The following is a 19,278-nucleotide window of genomic DNA, read 5'->3' on the forward strand; positions in this document are numbered from 1 at the left end:
GTTCCCCAATTTATTTATTTTTTCACATCCTAGGATGCACAGGGAGGTGATCGAGTGCAGCGTGGAGTTCGAAGGTTTGGTCAGGATGCCATGTCAGAGGTCATCTGAATCAGAAACATTTCAAAGGATCCCCTCTGACCAAGGAAGAATGGTATTGTGTGGAACACACTCTGAAATGTTTGTGCTAATACTTCCATTGAACACTGCAGCCTGGAACGTGTAAACATTCAATAAAGGATGCACATCTGCACAGGGGTTTTGCTATCTCTATGGGGAACCCTTGATTTTCTTCACCATTCATAAGTCTTTTCTTGCTCCAGCCTCAATAAAAAGTGTCACAGATGTGGTTTCAAGTATCATTATTTACATAGTTCTCAGAAAGGAAAACATTGCAGTTACAGCAAGACATCTCAATGCTCAGTGTGACACAATGGCCTCCCCATTCACCGAAGGTGATGCGCTGCTCACCTGTGGCCTTGAAGGAGGTGGAAGTAGCCTGTTCATTTGTCTTCTCTTGCGGCTGAGATACATGTGGCGGTTGTCCTTATTGTAAAGGTGTGGGGAGGGGGATCATTCACGGCAGCTGCTGCACCTGTCCTGCTCAAATGCTCCAACAGTCAAAGGAATCAAGGAGGCCCAAGGAGGACGATGGCAACCTGTGAAGGGTGACACCCACATCATGTTCAGTGTGTCATCCTCAGTCCTTGGTTGGTGCTGCAGATGCTGGGTGGGGTGCAAATGGCACCTCTCCCAAACATCTCTGCCCCACCAGTGCCAATCCAGCTACATTGTGTAGCATGCATGACCTGCACATCAATGGGCAGTTCCTGTACGAATCGTAAAATGTTGCCAAATATGACCCTTCACGAGGATAAGTGCTTGTGCTGAAATCCTTAAGGCTTGGTAAGACGCGTGAACTTGATGTACTCCTCCAACTTCTGCTATGATCCCGCACTGCCTCAAGAAACTCTAACATGGGGGTACATCTGTTGCTGCTAATTTACATACAGCCTTCGTTTCTGTGATGTCTGAGGCCCTGCAGCTGTGCCCAGCTGATTGGGGATATGTCTGCCCTCTCTCCTCCGCAGGAAACTGACCACAGTTCCCTTTGGCTCTCTTCTCTCCGCCTGCACCCTAGTGCTCCAAAACCCAGGCCCCTAAAACCCCGGTATTTAAACATGGGCAAGGGCCACCAAGGTTAATGTATCTGCGGAGGTGGATGATGCACTTGAAGTTGTGACGGTGCTTCCTCGGAATTTGATTGGCCATCTCAGCCTGGTGATGAAGAGGGTGAAGATCTCCGTGGGTGGATGTATGACCCTGTGGGAGTCGCAAGAGATCATGAGATTTAGCCTTGGAAAGAACTGGCCTCCACAGTGCTGAGGAGGCCCATTGCAACTATGAGTTCGGCATGCTGTAGCACAGGTTGGAGATCAATGTATCTTTTAATGACCAATTTACTCTCTTGTAATCACCAATTCTAGTAAGTGTGTCCATTTTGCTCTGGTCATGGTCAGTGATCCTGACTACCTCCATTGGTGTAACACCTTAGACACAAGATACATCTTCATCCATTTGAGCTCTTTCTTGGGTATTATGCATCTATTTCTTCTGCAAGGACAAAAAAGAATGAGATAAGGCACTACAGTCCTCAGGCCAATGGCAGCTGCTCAATTCATTAGGAGATAGTTTTATCAGTGGTTACAGGTCCTCAGCAGCACTATGGCTCAGAGCTATTCTGAGGGGTTAGTAAGTAACCTCAGTGAACAGCCCTCCCATGTTCTGGAACAGCCTGCACTCAGGGAGCTCTCAGCTAGTGCCTCTGCTGGAGGATGGATAACCAGACGCTTGTCCTGGGGATTGAGGGTAGCACTTACCTTGCAGGAGCACATCAGGTGATTAAACCTCTTCTGAACAGTGGACCCACACTCTTCTGCCGTAGATATTGGCAGGTATCCAATCAGGCCCATTCGGCCTATGTGGGTACCCATCTCCAGGAAGAGGACTTCCCACCTCTCCCTCATGGCCTCTGGCATCCCCTCAAGGTCCACGTCTGAAAAACAAAAGGCTGCCTGGCCCTGAAGGCCTGAGGCTCTCCTCTTGAAACGCCACAGAAGTGAAAAATCCAGCCTAATGTTTTTCGTAAATCTTCACTGTCCAATCACAGAACTCAGATGACAGCCACAGTAATGGTAACCTGGGGCAGATTTGGGACACAGAAAAGGTCTTGACTTTTGTTTCCCACCCCGCTGTGAAAATGCAGTCCCAGAAATCAAACTGGAGACCTTACTGTCTGTGGTTCATTGTCATAACATGCTGCACATTTACTTACTTATGGTGCGTACTATTTTTAAACAGATTTGTGCACACTTGCAATAGCATAAATCACTATCTCCAGGAAAGGTGGTGGTGGTGCACGAAGCTAATGGGTCAGCAAAGTACAAAGAAGAATGAATAGGAAATGAGTCAGAAAATAAGTACTTATGCGGATGTGAACATATGAATTAGGAACAGGACTAGGCCACTCAGCCCCTCAAACCTGCTCCACCATTGAACAAGATTATGGCTGTTCTGACTGTGGCCTCAAGTTCGCCTTCCTGCCTGTCACCGATAACCTTTGACCCTCCTTGCCTATCAATAATCTATCAAGCTCCACCTTAAAACATCTGCCTTTTGAGGAAGGGAGTTCCAAAGACTCACCACCCTATGAGAGAAGAAAATTCTCCTCATCTCTGTCTGACATGGGCGACCCATTATTTTTAAACAGTGTCTCCCCCCGCTTGTTCTTGGTCCTCCCACAAGTGGAAATATCCTTTCCACATCCACCCTGTCAAGACCCCTCAGGATCTTCAAGGTTTCAGTCCAGTCTTTACTCTTCTAACCTCTAGTGGATATAACCTAACCTCTCCAACCTGTCCTCATAAAACAAACCATTCCTGGTATTAGTGAAGTAGACTTTCTCCTCTGAACTGCTTCCCAAGCATTTACATCCTTCCTTAAATAAGCGCACCAATATTGTACATGTTTTTCCAGATCTGTTCTCACCAAAGCTCTATATAACTGAAGTATAACCTGTCTACTTTTACCTTCAGTCCCCTCGTAATTAATGATAACATGGATGGCGGCATTAATATTCAAAATAATTTATCATAATAGCAGTCAAATACCTAACTTTATATAAAGATAAATCTGCAATGCAAAAACAGAAAAATTACTTTTAATGTATTAAAACGGACTTCAACATTTTGAGATGAAAATACAATGGTAGAATAAATTGCCTTGACGCCTTTACTGAAATCTCCTTCAGCATTTATGCAGATTGCAGCTGTGGATGTTTTTACAGTGCGCTATATGAAGTTATCCCATTGAAACTACTTGAAACAAAATAACAACAAAAATCTGCTGAAATTTCGAAGGAACCCGAGTAAACTCCCTGCTGGTAATAATAGTTATTAGTGTCTTTAATGAGGCTTCTGTAATTAGAACGCCGAAGGGAAGGTGAAAATGCACAATATTCTGAAGGGATAAATATTGTTCAAATAAGGTGAAGGTTAAACATGTTTCCAGAACTCAAGCACAGCTTCACGAGCCTGCTTCTGAAGGATAGAATCATGAACCATATTCTGTAAGTTCACAGCTGCAGAATACAGAAACAGAAAACACTGGACAATCTCAGCAGGTCTGACAGCATCTGTGGAGAGGGAAGGGAGCTAACGTTTCGAGTCTGGGTGACTCTTTGTCAAAGCTTTAATTTACATCATTGAAGAGCCGGAGGCTCCAATGGTCATTGTTTCAGCAGGCCCAGAAAAATTCAGAAGAACATTCACCAATGGAATTGCCAGCACCACAGGTTCAATATTGTTGTCAGACAATGAAGTACAAGCATGTGGCAAACATGCAGCAGAAAATAAATAAGAGAGATAAGTAATTCAGATCATAAGAAACTTTGACAAGAGTGCACACAGTAAATAGTCAAGGACATTTCCAGAATGCATCAAGTCCACTGGAGATGTTGCAGTAATAACTGGCAAATGCTACTGTTCTGCATCTTCAGAAGGGCTTCGATCACAAAAAAACTGACCAGTCAGATTACCATCCCACCCAATGTTAAATAATTTAAAGTGCAAATAGTGTGAAGAAATAAATTACATTAATAACCGCAAACACATTTGCTTCCTTGCAGTTAACACACTGTGATTTATCATGGAACACCAGGAACAATTCATTTCTGTAGTCATGTCGCCACATTCTTCACATGAACTTCCATGACATAGCTAACCTCAGAGTAGCTGCTCATTAACAATGCACAATGGAAGATTGACCAATCTATTAAAAATTGTATCATGTTATAAATTACTTTAAATTGCATAATTATTATAATTGCCTCATGTTAGTCATATCACACTTGCCATGACAGACCTTGGCTAAACTTCAAAAGGCAAATTCGTAATAACCCAAAGAATTTACCAAGCCAGAAATTCACCACAGCAAGTCACACATCATTTCAAAGGCCTTTCAGTTAATATCCTTCAGTTGGAAACGAATAATGACTGGAATATCTCAGCATGCACAAGTTAATTCTGGCAGTGTGGGTGGAAGCATGCCATTCCTCATACTGAAAGAGGATTTGTGTTTATAATTTTTCAACCAATGAGAAAATGAGCTGGAGAATGAATCTTGGGAGTTCGTTCAGGCAACGCAGATTGAAATAGCTCTTAATTTTAAATCAGAAAACTCAGGGACAAGCATAAAAAAATATACATAAAGTGATTACTACATTTTTGACAAATCCTAAATTGGTGTTTGCAGAATTGTATTTTTTTCAGTACAGATGAATTTAAGCTTCATGGGGCCTTCAAGGATTTCATTGATGCACCCCAAGCGCACACAGTATTAGAATTAAATTGTCCGAAAGATTTGAAAGCTTCTTGGGAGTGGACGTTTTCTGTCAAAATTATTTTCAATTTTCTTTAAACTTCAGTGTCTGGTTCTGAGGATTCTAGACAAAAGGCAAAGGCATATAATAGGGGGCCAACTGTGCTCTACAATGGCCAACGTTAGGATAACTTACCGCAAGACTCATATTAAATCTCAACCCTATCTGGCCTATTGAAATCCTATGCCACATCATGCATTTCATTCATCCACATAGCAATCATTGGGACAATAACTCTGTTAGTTTACTTCTCATTTGAGGTACCCCCATAATTATGTCCGTTTCTTTTCTCTCAATTTTCTTGTGATTAGATAACTGCCGATGATCTTTTTTTTAAAAAAATTGCTACGAATCTATGTGCCATAATTGGTGGGAGTTACAAAAGTAGGTGAATTTTGTGTTTTAATTTAGATTATTGCTGAAAAAAGAGGCATGCTGTCGAAACTCTTTGTCTTGCACTCACCAGGACAGAATCTCAAGAATGCAAAACCTCAAAGGTAACAATTTATACCACATGAGGTATACCACTTGTAGAGGCATTGCCATGGAGAATGCACCAGGGAACAGTTATCTGTCAAGTAAAAGCAAAATACTGCGGATGCTGGAAATCTGAAATAAACACAGAAAATGCTAGATAAACTTAGGTCTGGCAGCCTCTGTGGAGAGGTCTTTGGGTCATATGGACTTGAAAAGTCAACTCAGTTTCTCTCCCCACAGATGCTGACCTGAGTTTATCCAGCAATTTCTCTAGTTATCTGCCAAGCTGTTGTTTAAATTCTAACAAGGCAAGTCAACTCTGATTGTTCGAGGCATTGCAATGGAGAATATGCCAGGGAATGACTGTTCCCGAAGTTTTTATTTAGTGGAAAAAGTGCAATGCATGAACACGTTCTTAGTGTTTGCAAAGGACAGGGCCCTACGTGTGATATATGCAATACCTAGCATGAGTTTATAATAATAATAATCTTAATTGTCACAAGTAGGCTTACATTAACACTGCAACAAAGTTACTCTGAAAAGCCCCTAGCCGCCACATTCCGGCGCCTGTTCGGGTCCACAAAGGGAGAATTCAGAATGTCCAAATTACCTAACAGCATGTGTTTTGGGACTTGTGGGAGGAAACACCGGAGCACCCGGAGGAAACTCACGCAGACACAGGAAGAACGTGCAGACTCCATGCAGACAGTGAGCCAAGCTTTGGAGGAACAGGAGTTTCTTGGACAGAAAAGGATAAACACTCTGCAAAGGCATTATTAAATTCCACATATACAACAATCAGTTCTACCTCACCTCATCTATCTTTACCCTTCCACTATTGGCGATTTGTCACACTACTTGTCTGAACTCCAATTTTTTATGAACATCAGTTTTCTCCAACCAAATGTTGGGAATACTGAAGTCAGTGGGCAGGGTTTTCTGACCCTTCCCATTTGCGGGATCTTCCAGTCTCACCGAAGTTGAAACACCCCCGCACCAGATCCCCGCTGGCAGGGTAGGTAAGCCATTCAAAAGGATCAGAAAATCTGCTGGGAAGGGGCCAGAAAATCCGAGCCACTGTCTTTGATCCCCGCCAAAAACTCAATTTCTTCATCTCTGTTTTCATCCCTCGAAACAGCTTAAAGCTGAACCACAGCAATCAGAACATTGGTATTGTGCTGGCCCTGAGATAAGCTACTGACCACATAACCACTCCCTCACCTCCATGGGATCATCGGATTCTGACCCTTTCTCAGTTAATTTAATGCTAAAGCCCTCATATACGTCTTTATTCCCTCTAGACATGACTATTGTAATTCTCTTTCACTTCAACAAGAGACGGGATTCTCCAGTCCCCCAGCTGCATGTTTCTTAGCGGCGCACCATTCGCTGGTGGCGGTATTGTCTACTCTCAGTGCTTGTCACTAGGATTTCCCATTGAAGCTACCCTACGTCACCGGAAAACCCTCGAGCGGGGGTATGCTGCCGGCGGAAGAGAATCCAACCGTCGGACAAACCAGGTCTCAATTTTAAAACACTCATCCTTATTTTCAAATCCCTCTTTGGCCTCAAATCTCTTCCAGCACTACAAACCTTTGAAATCCCCATGCTCCTCCAACTCTTACCTCCTGCCCTGCCTTTATTTTAATTACTGCATGGATGCCAATTTTTGAATTAGCTGCCTTGGCCAGATGCTCTGGAATTTGCTCCCTAAATGTCTGCATCTCTGTTTAAGATGCTTCCGAAAACATCTCTCTTCGTCCGAACTAATGATTCATCTGTCCTCCATCCTCTTCTGTGTTTCAGCGTCATCTGGTTAAGATTCTTGGGACATTTTACTACATTAAAGTTGCTGATACAATGAAAGTAGTTGCTGTTATTTAGAGGCAATGTTGTGATACTGAGCTTTGGAAACTAGGGTAGCTGCAAGTTTGGTCTCTGGGTAATGTTGAGCTTTCTAATTTTAGCGGGTCAATATAGGGGCACTTTAAATTAACCCCCACTATTTCTGGAGTTGGGCAAAGTGAAGAAAAGGTCAGCCATATAACTGTTGCTGCTTGCTCACCAACTAGACCTGTTGAAAAGTGTCTACTTTCAGATTAGGTTCAATTACAATGTCCTTTTAGTCAGACAATCCCTCAGCCTTCATTATCCAGGCTCATATGTGGAGAATGATTATTTAAGTGAGGAACTGAAGAGTTGTCCAAACAGCACCACAACAGAATGAGGCTCCTTTATATAATTCCCTTAGTGGGCACATAGCTTGTTATAGGTTTACTTTTTCTTCTTTCATTTTAGAATAAATCAGTAGGAGCTATGAAAAATTACAAAATTTGCTGCGGAAAATTCTCTCTTAGTTACTAATGCGGTTCATTGATTACATGTTGGCATCATATTAAATAAAGTGGTAGACTTTTCTTTCAAAAATGGCACAAATAATAATTGGTGGGAGAAAAGCAATGTTGTGCAAAAAGCGAGACTTATGGAGGTAAAGCAAATTTGTTTCCTTAGCCTTACAATAATAATGCCTCCAGATATACATACATGTTGTCTTCTCTTTCAGGCGTATGGTTACAGGATCCATCAGGGTCCTCCTCCATTTTCAGAATGTCCCGGGAAACGCAGCTGCAGTTAGAATTGCATTGACTACAGCACGTGCTATTCTCTTGGTCACTGGGCTGCCCTTGTGAATTCTGCTGGTAGCTGTACATAGTAGAGCGGGATTCACAATCACTCTCCACAGTAGAGTTATGTACAGCATCACTCTCACTTCCTTCAGAGTAACTTGGCAGGGAATTGCCATGACTGGGGGTTGTAGACAGATGTTGCCTGCTTTCCACTGATCCACTGCAGAAATCACAAATAAATCTTCCGCATCATATTTGGCACAAAGTATTCTGCAATTTTTTTTTGCCTTCCTATGAACAAACTGTTCTTTTCATGTAAAGCGCAGTAGAATGAAGAAACAAAACAATACATCAATTCCCAATGGACAACAATATTATTCATCATTTTAACTTCAGCATGGAGAAGGTAATAAAGGCTAAATTAGACAGGCAAATTAGATGTTTATCATTTACAATCAAGTTCCCAAAAAGCTGAGAATTTAATTGTTCTTGAAGAGCAGTTTGATAATATATTTTAATACGTGAATTATAAAATATATGGTACACCCTCTAATTAGTGCAGTCTTAGGAAGCCATGTGTTAAAAATGATGCTTTTGGATGCTTTGTTACTGAATAAGTGATAAATAACTAGTAGGAGTTGTGATAAGTCACATGACATAACAAGACACAATTAAACATTTATTTATAAAACTCCATTTTTAAATTTTTATTTGACACACCGGGGCAAAAGCACCTTGAATTATTGTTTTCCTTTCAAATGCCACAACGTCAAACTGAAGCAAGAAAGCTCATACATAATGCACAGTTCAACATTTTAATAAAAGCACTCTGCTTTAAGTATGGTTCTTTGCAACAGAAATCACCAATAGCAACCAAATAAGTTTATCAATAAATCACTATATGGTATCGACCAGGAGAAAAAGTCTTCATTCCTACTCTGCTCAGAGGTAACCTATCTCAACCCATCCACTCCTTGCCTCCAATATCCTGGGTTGAATTCTCTGCCGTTGGAGGCTGCCCCACAATGGGAAACTCCATTGATCAGCCGGCGAAACGGTGAAGCCCGACAGCGTGCCGCTCCAGAAATTTGGTGCGGCAGGACGGAGAAGCCCACCCCTTTCTTTTATGTTGCCAACCTCTCCTGGAATATCCAAATCCTCTTCCAAACAATGAAATCTTGCTTCCTGTTCAGGATATTTTTGTTTTTAAATGCAACTAACTACTAACGATACACCAAAGCAGAAAGGAAGCCGAAGAGGATTTGTGCAAGTTATAAGAAATAGTTTTGCGAGGTAGCTAGATTATAGGTGGTCAGTAAAAAAAGCAACTGATATTTTTGGTCAGCAAATATGCATTTAGCAGCTGCAAAACTGGGATAACATGGGACACGTGCAGGTAAAGGTTGGCCTGGGATGATTCAAGATGTTCAAGATGTCAGGCGCAATAGCAAAATTCTTACTTTAGCCAGTAGAATAGCAAGTGACATGAAACCAAAATAGTGCAGTCACTGTAACAACTAACGTTTGTGACAAAATATGAAGATCCACTTGGAAATTTGTTTAAAGCCCTGATATTCTTTTCAAATGGCCAATCAAGCTGTCAAGATGGGTTTGTAGATATATTTTTTTTAAATCAGCATTTTTAAACACAAAATACAGGGCTGCCAGAACTTACACACAAGTCTTTGAATGCACCATGTCGCAGGGGTGGCATGATGGCCTAGTGGTTAGCACTGCTGCCTCACAGCACCAGGAGCCCCGGTTCGATTCCGAACTCGGGTGACTATGTGGAGTTTGCAGGTTCTCAAGTGTCTGCGTGGGTTTCCTCCAGGTGCTCCAATTTCCTCCCACAGTCCAAAGAAAGGTAGCTTAGATGGATTGGCCATACTAAAATTTCCCGTTAGTGTCCAATGGTTAGGTGGGGTTACCGGGTTACGAGGCTAGGGTGGGGTGCTCTTTCAGATGGTTGGTGCAGACTGGATGGGCCGAACGGCCTCCTTCTGCACTGTATGAATGTTCATTGGATTCAGAGGAGAATGATCTATATTTTTCGCTTCAGAGCCAAAATGAAGTTTGTAATGGCTTGCTGTGATTGATGGAAATTATCGTCAATTATGAACCAATGTTCCTACAAAATAAATAATCAACAAAGCTCATATCAATAACTGAATCTTCAACCAAAAGATAACCACAACATTATTCACAACACTGCTTGAATTTATGTCGCACCTTTATTTTAAAAAATTATTTCACAGACTGCTGGTGTTGCTGGCGAGGCCACCATTTTTATTGCCCATCCCAATTTGCCCTTGAGAGGGTGGTGATGAGCTGCCTTCCTGAACTGCTGCAGTCCATGTGGTAAAATGGCCCATAATATATCACAGGAACATAATCAAACAAAAGAAATTGGAGGTGGTGGGGGGGGGGGGGTGGCGTACAACAACTGAACAGTTGGTCAGAGTTTAGATTGAAGAAAATCTTCAAAGAATCAGTGCTTTATAGAGCTTTAGGGAGTGAACACCAGGGCCGATATGGGTGAAGGCATAGCTGTCGATGATGGTGCTCAGAGTTCAGAAGTCGCACAAGAGCGCAGAGTTGCAGGAATACAGAGATCTGAGCATGGTAGGGTTGGAAGAGATTACAGAGAAAAAGGAAATGGCAATGGAGGGATTCAAAGATGAAGATGAGTATTTTGAATTTGAGGCGGTTGGTGTAAACTTTCTGCCTTTGTAAATGCAGGGATATGAATTAACATTTGCTTTTAAGTTGCTACATAGTGTTTTCCTGCTGAGACAGTGAACTTTGGACTAAGAGTGACTCTAACACGAGTATCCTTCAAAAACAATGGGTCAGTGATGGCCAGTGCTCCATGGACTGCAGGAGCTGTTATTCTAAGCTGTCAAGACAGCTGCAACCACATCCAGGACTGGCAACTCATGACCTTATGACTGGAAATTCATGATCTTATGATCGTATGTAACCACGCGCGCAACACATGGATTGGACTATGTAAACTACTGTGTAAAGAATTGATAACTATATATGGAATGAACTGCAAAACTAAGAGAATAAGAATTGATAACTATATATGGAATGAACTGCGATACGAAGATAATTGATTGGCTGTATGTAAATGTGAATGCAAACTAATTCTGTTTTGAAAGGGTATATTGACACAGTTTAACCCCCAGCTCAGTGAGAAAGTGTGCCGGCAGGACCGAGGGGTCCAGGACTTTCTCCCAGAGCTCTAATAATAAATTGCTTCCTTTACTCACGTTAAGGTCTACTTGTGAATATTTTCACCCAACATGGCATTTGTGAAATGCAAGACATTGGAGGTCAGCAAGTACAGGAATAATGGGTAAGCAGAAGTTGGTGCCAGTTTGGATATTAGCAGCACATGTTTAAATCGCTCAAGGTTATGGAGCGAGGGAGACCACCCATGAGAGCAATGATATTCAGTTTGGAGTTAACTCTGAAAATCAGGTCAATAACATGGAGCCAGTGCTGGGCTTGAGAGTTGGTGATGTCTTATGTGCCTTGAGATTCCAATGATCAGGTAATCCTGATAAGGAATTAATAAGGGACAGCACAGTAGCACAAGTGGATAGCACTGTGGCTTCATAGCGCCATGGTCCCAGGTTCGATTCCCCGCTGGGTCACTGTCTGTGCGGAATCTGCACATTCTCCCCGTGTCTGTGTGGGTTTCCTCTGGGTGCTCCGGTTTCCTCCCACAGTCCAAAGATGTGCAGGTTAGGTGGATTGGCCATGCTAAATTGCCCTCGGTGGCCAAAACGGTTAGGAGGGGTTATTGTGTTACGGGGATAGGGTGGAAGTAAGGGCTTAAGTGAGTTGGTGCAGACTCGATGGGCCGAATGGACTGTATGTTCTATGAATCCCCTGCTTACCCTTAACCTTCTCACTCCATATTGTGGGCCTTTCATAATCCATACTGCATCCTTAAACTAATGCTCTTTGAATTTTCTTCTCCTGTTCCTTGAAGGTTAAAAATGTGCTGCTCTAACCAATCCTCCCCCCCCCCCCCCCCCCCCCCCCCCCTGCTTCATTCCTGCGTTGGAATTAAGTATCACATTGCCTCCCACTTGAAGTCACTCTGTCTCAGAACCTCAAAATGAGCCAAATATTTATTTATTCAATCATCCCCAAGGATCACTGGGTTTGTAAAACGCAGGATCAGTGTCACAAACACCACTCTTGAAGTTACCTAATCTCTTTTCCCCTTGCCTTTTCAGCCTTGCTGATGTCCAGGACTCTGGCTCTTGGCCATTCTTTCACCTTGTTTCCTCTTATACAACTTGCACATTTTTGTTTACTCCCACACCACTACCTGGGTATGGATAAAGTAAGATTTCCTGCAGGTTACACATTGAGAAAACTGTTACAACCAGAAAGTGAAGCAACGTGCGGCACGGTGAGTCGTAAAGTGTGAGTAAAGTGAGAAGAGACACACAGATTGACAATTATTAAACTGAATCGTGACAAGCAGGAGCAACATCCCAGGATGAGCAGGACACACGGACACAGATATGCGATGTGACTGCAGATATTATGGGAGGAGAGGTGAACATGGCAGCTCATCTGGGCAGCAATGTTCTTCTCAACAAAGCATTTTTTAAATGAAAAATTAAAATGAAATTTCCACTTTAAAATTTAAAAAAAAAATGAAATAGAGGGTAATAGTGCCTATATTTAAAAGTCAATCCAGCAAACAGGTATTGTAACAGAAGATAAGTATCAGCATCGGTTTTTTGAAAAACAAATTATGCCATCTTGCTCATGACTTCTGAGCAATTAACAGATAATTGAAGGGAGCAGAGCAGGGCACAGTCCCGTGAGAAGCACATTCTGCACGAGATAGTCGCAAGGTATCAGGGAGACTGTCACTACTCATTCAACCTTATGTTGCATTACATAGTTGGCTTCCAACGACTGTACTACACTTCAGTGAGAGTGTGCCATTCAAAGAAAAATTGGATTTCCTAACAGAAATGTTATCATTTTGGACAGAAATTTGGTTTGTAAGTAATTAAACCTGCAGATGTAGTTACATTTATGCTGGATAAAGGTGTTCATATATGTGGGGCTCAGTTAAGTTCTAGCTGTGTTTCTATTGTGCTTAGACAGGATTACGGAATGAAGAATAAATAAACCAGCACTTTGATTAGCAAATGGGGCCTGGTAAGGTAGAGAAGCATTTGAGTTTTGGTTTAGCTAATTTTATTGCAGTTGGAAATAGATAGTGGGAGAGAAGGCAGCTCTCACAGCTCAGCTGTTAGTTTTAAAATACTAAAGAGAAAACATCTCCCTCATTCTTGCAGGAAAAAAAGTCAAACTATGAAGTAATGGCCAGAAATCTAAAGTACAGCTAGCAAAGGAAACTGCAGAAATGAAGAGAAGTGTCCAAGAAATCTGAACATAAGAGAACAGAGACCAAGGTATGGTTCAGACCAATTCAAGGAAAAGTAAGCAAAGTGCTCTGAGTTAAAGAGACAATTGCAGTCACCAGATTTAAATTTTGACAGCAGCTTTCAAAGGTAACTCAAATGTCTGATTCCATTTTAATAGTCTGGGAATCGAGAGTTAAAGTAATTGTCAGCAGGGTCGGAGAATCGCCTGGGGGCGCCGAAAATCCTGCCCCCGCCGTGGCAGAGATTCTCCGCCACCCGGGAATTGGCGGGGGCGGGAAGCTCGCCACTCCGATCGGCGAGGCCCCTGCGGCGATTCTCCGGCCCGCGATGGGCCAAAGTCCCGCCGCTGGGAGGCCACTCCCGCCGCCGATGTTTGAACCACCTCTGGTGGCGGCGGGATCGGCGGCGCGACCGGGCCCCCGGGGTCCTGGGGGGGGGGGGGGGGGGGGGGCGCGGGGCGATCGGACCCCGGGAGGTGCCCCCATGGTGGCCAGGCCCGCGATCGGGGCACCCTATCAGGGGGCGGACCAGTGCCCTGGGGGCACTCTTTTCCTCCGCCGCCGCCACGGCCTCCGCCATGGCGGAAGCGGAAGAGAAACCCACAGCGCGCATGTGCCGGTGGTGACGTTAGCGGCAGCTGGCTGCTGACGTCACCGCCGGCGCATGCACGAACCGGCAAAAGCCTTTCGGCCAACCCCGCTGCCGGGCGGCGGGCCTGAAAGGCCGCTGGCACCGGTTTTTAAGCCAGTCGGCGTGGTGCCACCCGCTCCGGCGCGGGCCTAGCCCCCAAAAGTGCGGAGAATTCCGCACCTTGGGGAGGCCCAACCCCGGAGTGGTTGGCGCCACTCCCCTACGCCGGGACCCCCCGTCCCGCCGGGTAGGAGAGAATCCCGCCCCTGGTCTGGATTTTGGAATACAAACTGCCAAGGGAAAGTGTTATTATGAAGGAAAATTTTAAAGCATGTTTTTGGGAAGGGAATTTGGAAACTCTCATGTAACAATCATCTCGAGGTATTCTGAACAAAAATCCACAAACACTAACTTGGGACCAGAGCTGAGTCTGTGTATTTGACCACAGTCATCTTGTGTACTGAAAGGGGACTTTGTGTCAATGAGACCACTGTTGATTAAGATGTACTTTGTAATCCGTGTTAATCCTATAACCTGTGTGTAATTGTTAAAACAAGAGGGGGGTGAAGGAGTATTTTATCATAATCACTGAGTGTCTTTAAGACAAAGATAGATAGGTTCTTGATCAATAAGAGGATCAGGGGTTGTGGGGAGAAGGTAGGAGAATGGGAATTAGAAAAATATCAGGCATGATTGAATGGTGGAGCAGATTCGGTGGGCTGAATGGCCTAATTCTGCTCCTATATCTTATTGTTTTATGTTCTTGTAATCAAATTTTTTCATGTTTAATAACTGTATTTTTCCTGTGGTTAAAAATAATTAGCAGTCCTGTGATTGTTTTCCTTCACGTTTATTAAAAATACATAAAAGTTATGGTCTTTTGAGCCAGGGATCCATTCTGGGATCTTCCCATGCAATTATAACATCCATTGGGATCGGAACAATTGGAACTTGAACTCACAACATTCAAACTCTGAGACGAGAGTGCCCTTTCAATCATAACTGATGAGTTGCTGTAAATAGGTGACACTGACAGTCAGTTAAAGTCTATTGCCAATTGCGAAGCGCTTGTAAATGTCAGGCTCCAAGTCAATTTACAAACTTCAATGACAGCAGCTGCAGCACTGGCATCTACCAGACGGTGTGGAAGATTTCCCAGGTATATCCTGTCCACAAAAATCAGAACAAATCCAAACCAGCCAATTGAGGCCCCATCTGTCGACTATTAATCTTCAGTTAAGTGATATGGGCTGGTTTAGCACACTGGGCTAAATCGCTGGCTTTGAAAGCAGACCAAGGCAGGCCAGCAGCACGGTTCAATTCCTGTACCAGCCTCCCCAAACAGGTGCTGGAATGTGGCGACTAGGGGCTTTTCACAGTAACTTCATTTTTGAAGCCTACTTGTGACAATAAGCGATTTTCATTTCATTTCATTTTTCAGAAGATATCTATGACAATGTTATCAAGTGGCACTTACTCAGCAATAACTTATTCACCAAACTCAGCTTCCTTAGTTCCAACAGGCCACTCAACTCCAGACCTCATTACAGCCTTGGTTCAAACATAGACAAAAATGCTGAATTCAAGAGGTGAGATGAGAGTGGTTGCCTTGACATCGTGGCCGCATTTGACTGAGTGTGGCATTAAGGAGCCCTAGTAAAATTTCAGTCAACCGCAATTGGGAAAAACTATCCACTGGTTGGAGTTGTAGGGATATGGTTGTGGTTGTTGGAGGCCAGCCATCTCAGCCCCAGTACAGCCTTGGAGTGGGTCCTCTGGGTAGTGTTCTAAGGCCAAATACCTTCAGTTTCATCAATGACCTCCATTCAACAAATTAAATGATCAGTCCCTCTACCCTCAGTGCACTGTGTCAACAGTGTGCACCATTTACAAGATGCACTGAAGTGACTTGTCAAGGCACCTTTAAAAGCACTTTCAAAACACGTGACTTCCATCAGCTAGAAGGTCAAGGAACAGGGATACGTGGAAACACCACCACCTGCAATTTAACCACCAAGACACATACTATCCTGATTTTGAAGTATATCATCATTCTTCCACTGTCGCTGGGTCAAAAAACTAGGGCCGGGATTCTCCGCTATCCGGCGGGGCGGGGCGTAATGGCGGTGAGGAGTGGCGTGAACTACTCCGGCATCCGGCCGCCCGGAATATGCGGAATCTTCCGCACCTTCAGGGGTGAGGCCGGCGCCGGCGGGGTTGGCGCCGAAGGGCCTCCACTGGCCGGTGCATGCGTGGGAGCGCCAGCATGCGCCAAGAGGTTCTTCTCCGCGCCGGCCATGGCTGACCATTACAGCGACCGTCGCGGTGGGAAAGAACGCCCACACAGCACAGGCCCACCCACGGATCGGTGGGCCCTGATCACGGGCCAGGCTACCGTGGGGGCCAGGCCACCGGCAGGGGGTCAGAGAATCCCGCCCCTTAAAACTAACAGCCTTGTGGGTGTACCCGCACATATGGACTGCAGCAATTCAAGGCAGTGGCTCATCACCACATTCACAAGGGAAATTAGGCATGGCAACAAATGCTGGCCTTGCCGGACCACTCATATCATGTGAATGATTAAGAAAGTTAAAAATAATATAATGAACCTCATTGTAACACGGAATCTACAACTGCACTGATACTTTTGACAACCACACAAACGCAGGTACACACACACGCATGCACACAGGCACACACACGCAGGTACACATGCACACACACACACACTTCATCCCCCTCTTGCTCTGATTTTTTAGATTGCTGATACTTTATATAATCATTATGCAAGAAAGAACTGAAACAGCAAATCCACTATACTGGCTGCAGGTTAAATCTGAAACACTTGCATACAGAAGGAAAGGCAAAAGGATAACATATTAAACAGAGTTAATATAAAAGTTTTCAAGCTCTCATAACCATTTCTCCAAATGCATCAGCAAGTCGGCATCTAGACATGCACTGCTCTAGCAAACACTTTACATTGAAAACAGTCAGATGGTTCAATTCATGGCTGCAGGAGTGTCACTGCACTGTCTGGAACTAGAACTTCATATGTGCCACAAAAGTTTAAAAAAAACTTCTTCCTATATTGATTATGGCCAAAAGAATTATTCTACATATAATTGTACATCAGAAAGTTTCCTGAAGTTCATCTCATGCATTTGATGGGGAGGTGGTGGCATAGCGATATCGTCACTATCCTGATAATCTAGAGATCCAGGATAATGCTCTGGGCACTCGGGTTTGAATCCGACCAAGGGAGACGGTGGACTTGGAATTCAATAAAATCTGAAATTAAAAGTCTAATAATTGTCACAAAAAACCACTGGGTTCACTAATGCCCTTCAGGGAAGGACATCTGCCACCCTTGCCTGGGTTGTAGGTAATTCCCAGTAACGCCCACAGCACACAGGACCTACCGCAATGTGGGTGACTCTCAACTGCCCTCTGAAATGGCCCAGCAAGCCACTCAGTTCAAGGGCAATTAAGGGAGGGCAACAAATTCTGGCCTTGCCAGTGACGCCCACATCCCATGGAAGAATAAAGGATGTTGTACATCAACTCAGAATATGGATTTATAAAATTCACACATACCAGTCAGATTTTCCATCTGGAATGAGTGGAATTCTACTATTCCTGACACAAATTACATTTTCTAAAGAGCAACAGCAGTAGAGGTTGTTTTCATTTCCCCCTCATAATACCTGCCATCACTGTGTCACATCCACAATCTGTGTGACCCTGGGGACCGGCATGTACAGGGCGTTAGGGTGAAGGTACTAGCTCTGCAGAGATTATTACTTTAAGTATCAAAAAGCCGTTTACTAGACAGTGTCACGAAGCAAAAGATTGCCACAGTACAGTGAGCTTAAACAATAAACATTGAGCTATTCAAACCTCTTGTTCCTGCTTCTGAATGAAACATTCAGATTTAATGCAGAGGTGAAATGAATGGGCATGATTTAACACACAACAAACAGAGTCCCGTTTTAGACAGCGAGAACGATTCCGCTTTCAAATGGGACCCTGTTGTTTTTTTCTGGCCTCGACGAGGAGCACCCCACCAAGGCCGCACTTACCTCATTTCCTGCCCCGATCTCGGACACCACACCGCAGCCTCTAGACCCAACCACTGCCCCAACTTACCACTTCGGGGTGTGCTCGCGCCCTCCCCTCACCCCACCTCCTCAGGGCAGGGCACCCCCGGGCCCGATCCCTGTCTCAAGCAACCTGGCACAGAGTGACACTGCCAAGGTTCCAGTGTCAAGGTGTCCAGTTGTCAGTGGGAGAGGCAGTGTACCACCCTGTCCAGAGCCTGACCATCCGGGACCTATGATGGCGTGGGGGACACGCCGAGGTGCAATTTCGCCTGGTCCACATTTGTGTGGACCAGCTGGAAACAGCGCCATGGCGAGGTCTCCCAGGTGCGGGCGTTTGATCACAGGCCTCGGGAGAATCGGGCGCCACATGTTTCAATAAGTCTCATGGGTCACTTAAATATTTGAATCTAGATCTTGCCCAGTGAGGATGAGATCCAGATCGCGATGTCTCACGAGATCTCCTGAGGCATTCCGAGCATCGAATCTCGCAAGAGGTCTCTCACGAGATTTAACAGCCTCGACGCGTCACTGTGACAAGGCCGTCCAATCACGCCCAATGTATTTGTTGACGCCCATCATTGGGAATGTGTTCAATGTGAATTTCTAAGAGAAAGCTCTTAAATGGGAAGGAAAAATCTAATTGCTATTTTTTTCCTTAGTCTAATGGAATAAAAAGTTGCTATTTTTTTTTAAGGAAAAAGTGCAACTTGTCAAAAGTACTGCTCATACTTTGTTCAAAGAAGCATGTTTGCTTTGGGCCAAATGATTGTTGATCAGTAACCAAGTCAATCTGAAGCCAAGACACCACTGCAATCAATGACAATGTTCAAAGTTACAAGAGCTATTCTGCGGCATTATTAGAGTAAATTTGGGCGAAATTCTCCGACCCCACGAAGGGTCGGAGAATAGCGGGAGGGCCTTCCCGACATTTTTCCCGCCCTCCCGCTATTCTCCCCCACCCCCCCGCCCAACTCCCGACCCGAATCGCTGCCGCCGTTTTTTTACGGCCGGCAGCGATTCACAGCTGTTCGATGGGCCGAAGTCCCAGCCCTTTACGCCGTTTTTACGAACGGCAA

The 19,278-nt window shown here is 44.2% G+C and overlaps 1 protein-coding gene across 1 annotated transcript in view; it reads right to left on the reverse strand.

Moving 5' to 3' along the window:
* The window catches only part of LOC119974370 (protein unc-13 homolog A-like), a 237,256-nt gene that overhangs the window by 13,710 nt on the left and 204,268 nt on the right, over positions 1–19,278 (reverse strand). Inside the window, exon 10 of the mRNA XM_038813159.1 lies at positions 7,958–8,260. Coding sequence (XP_038669087.1) covers positions 7,958–8,260 — 303 coding nt within the window. The remainder of the gene's footprint in view (positions 1–7,957; positions 8,261–19,278) is intronic.

The sequence above is a fragment of the Scyliorhinus canicula genome, chromosome 12 (assembly GCF_902713615.1).
Source record: "Scyliorhinus canicula chromosome 12, sScyCan1.1, whole genome shotgun sequence".
Lineage (NCBI taxonomy): Eukaryota > Metazoa > Chordata > Chondrichthyes > Carcharhiniformes > Scyliorhinidae > Scyliorhinus > Scyliorhinus canicula.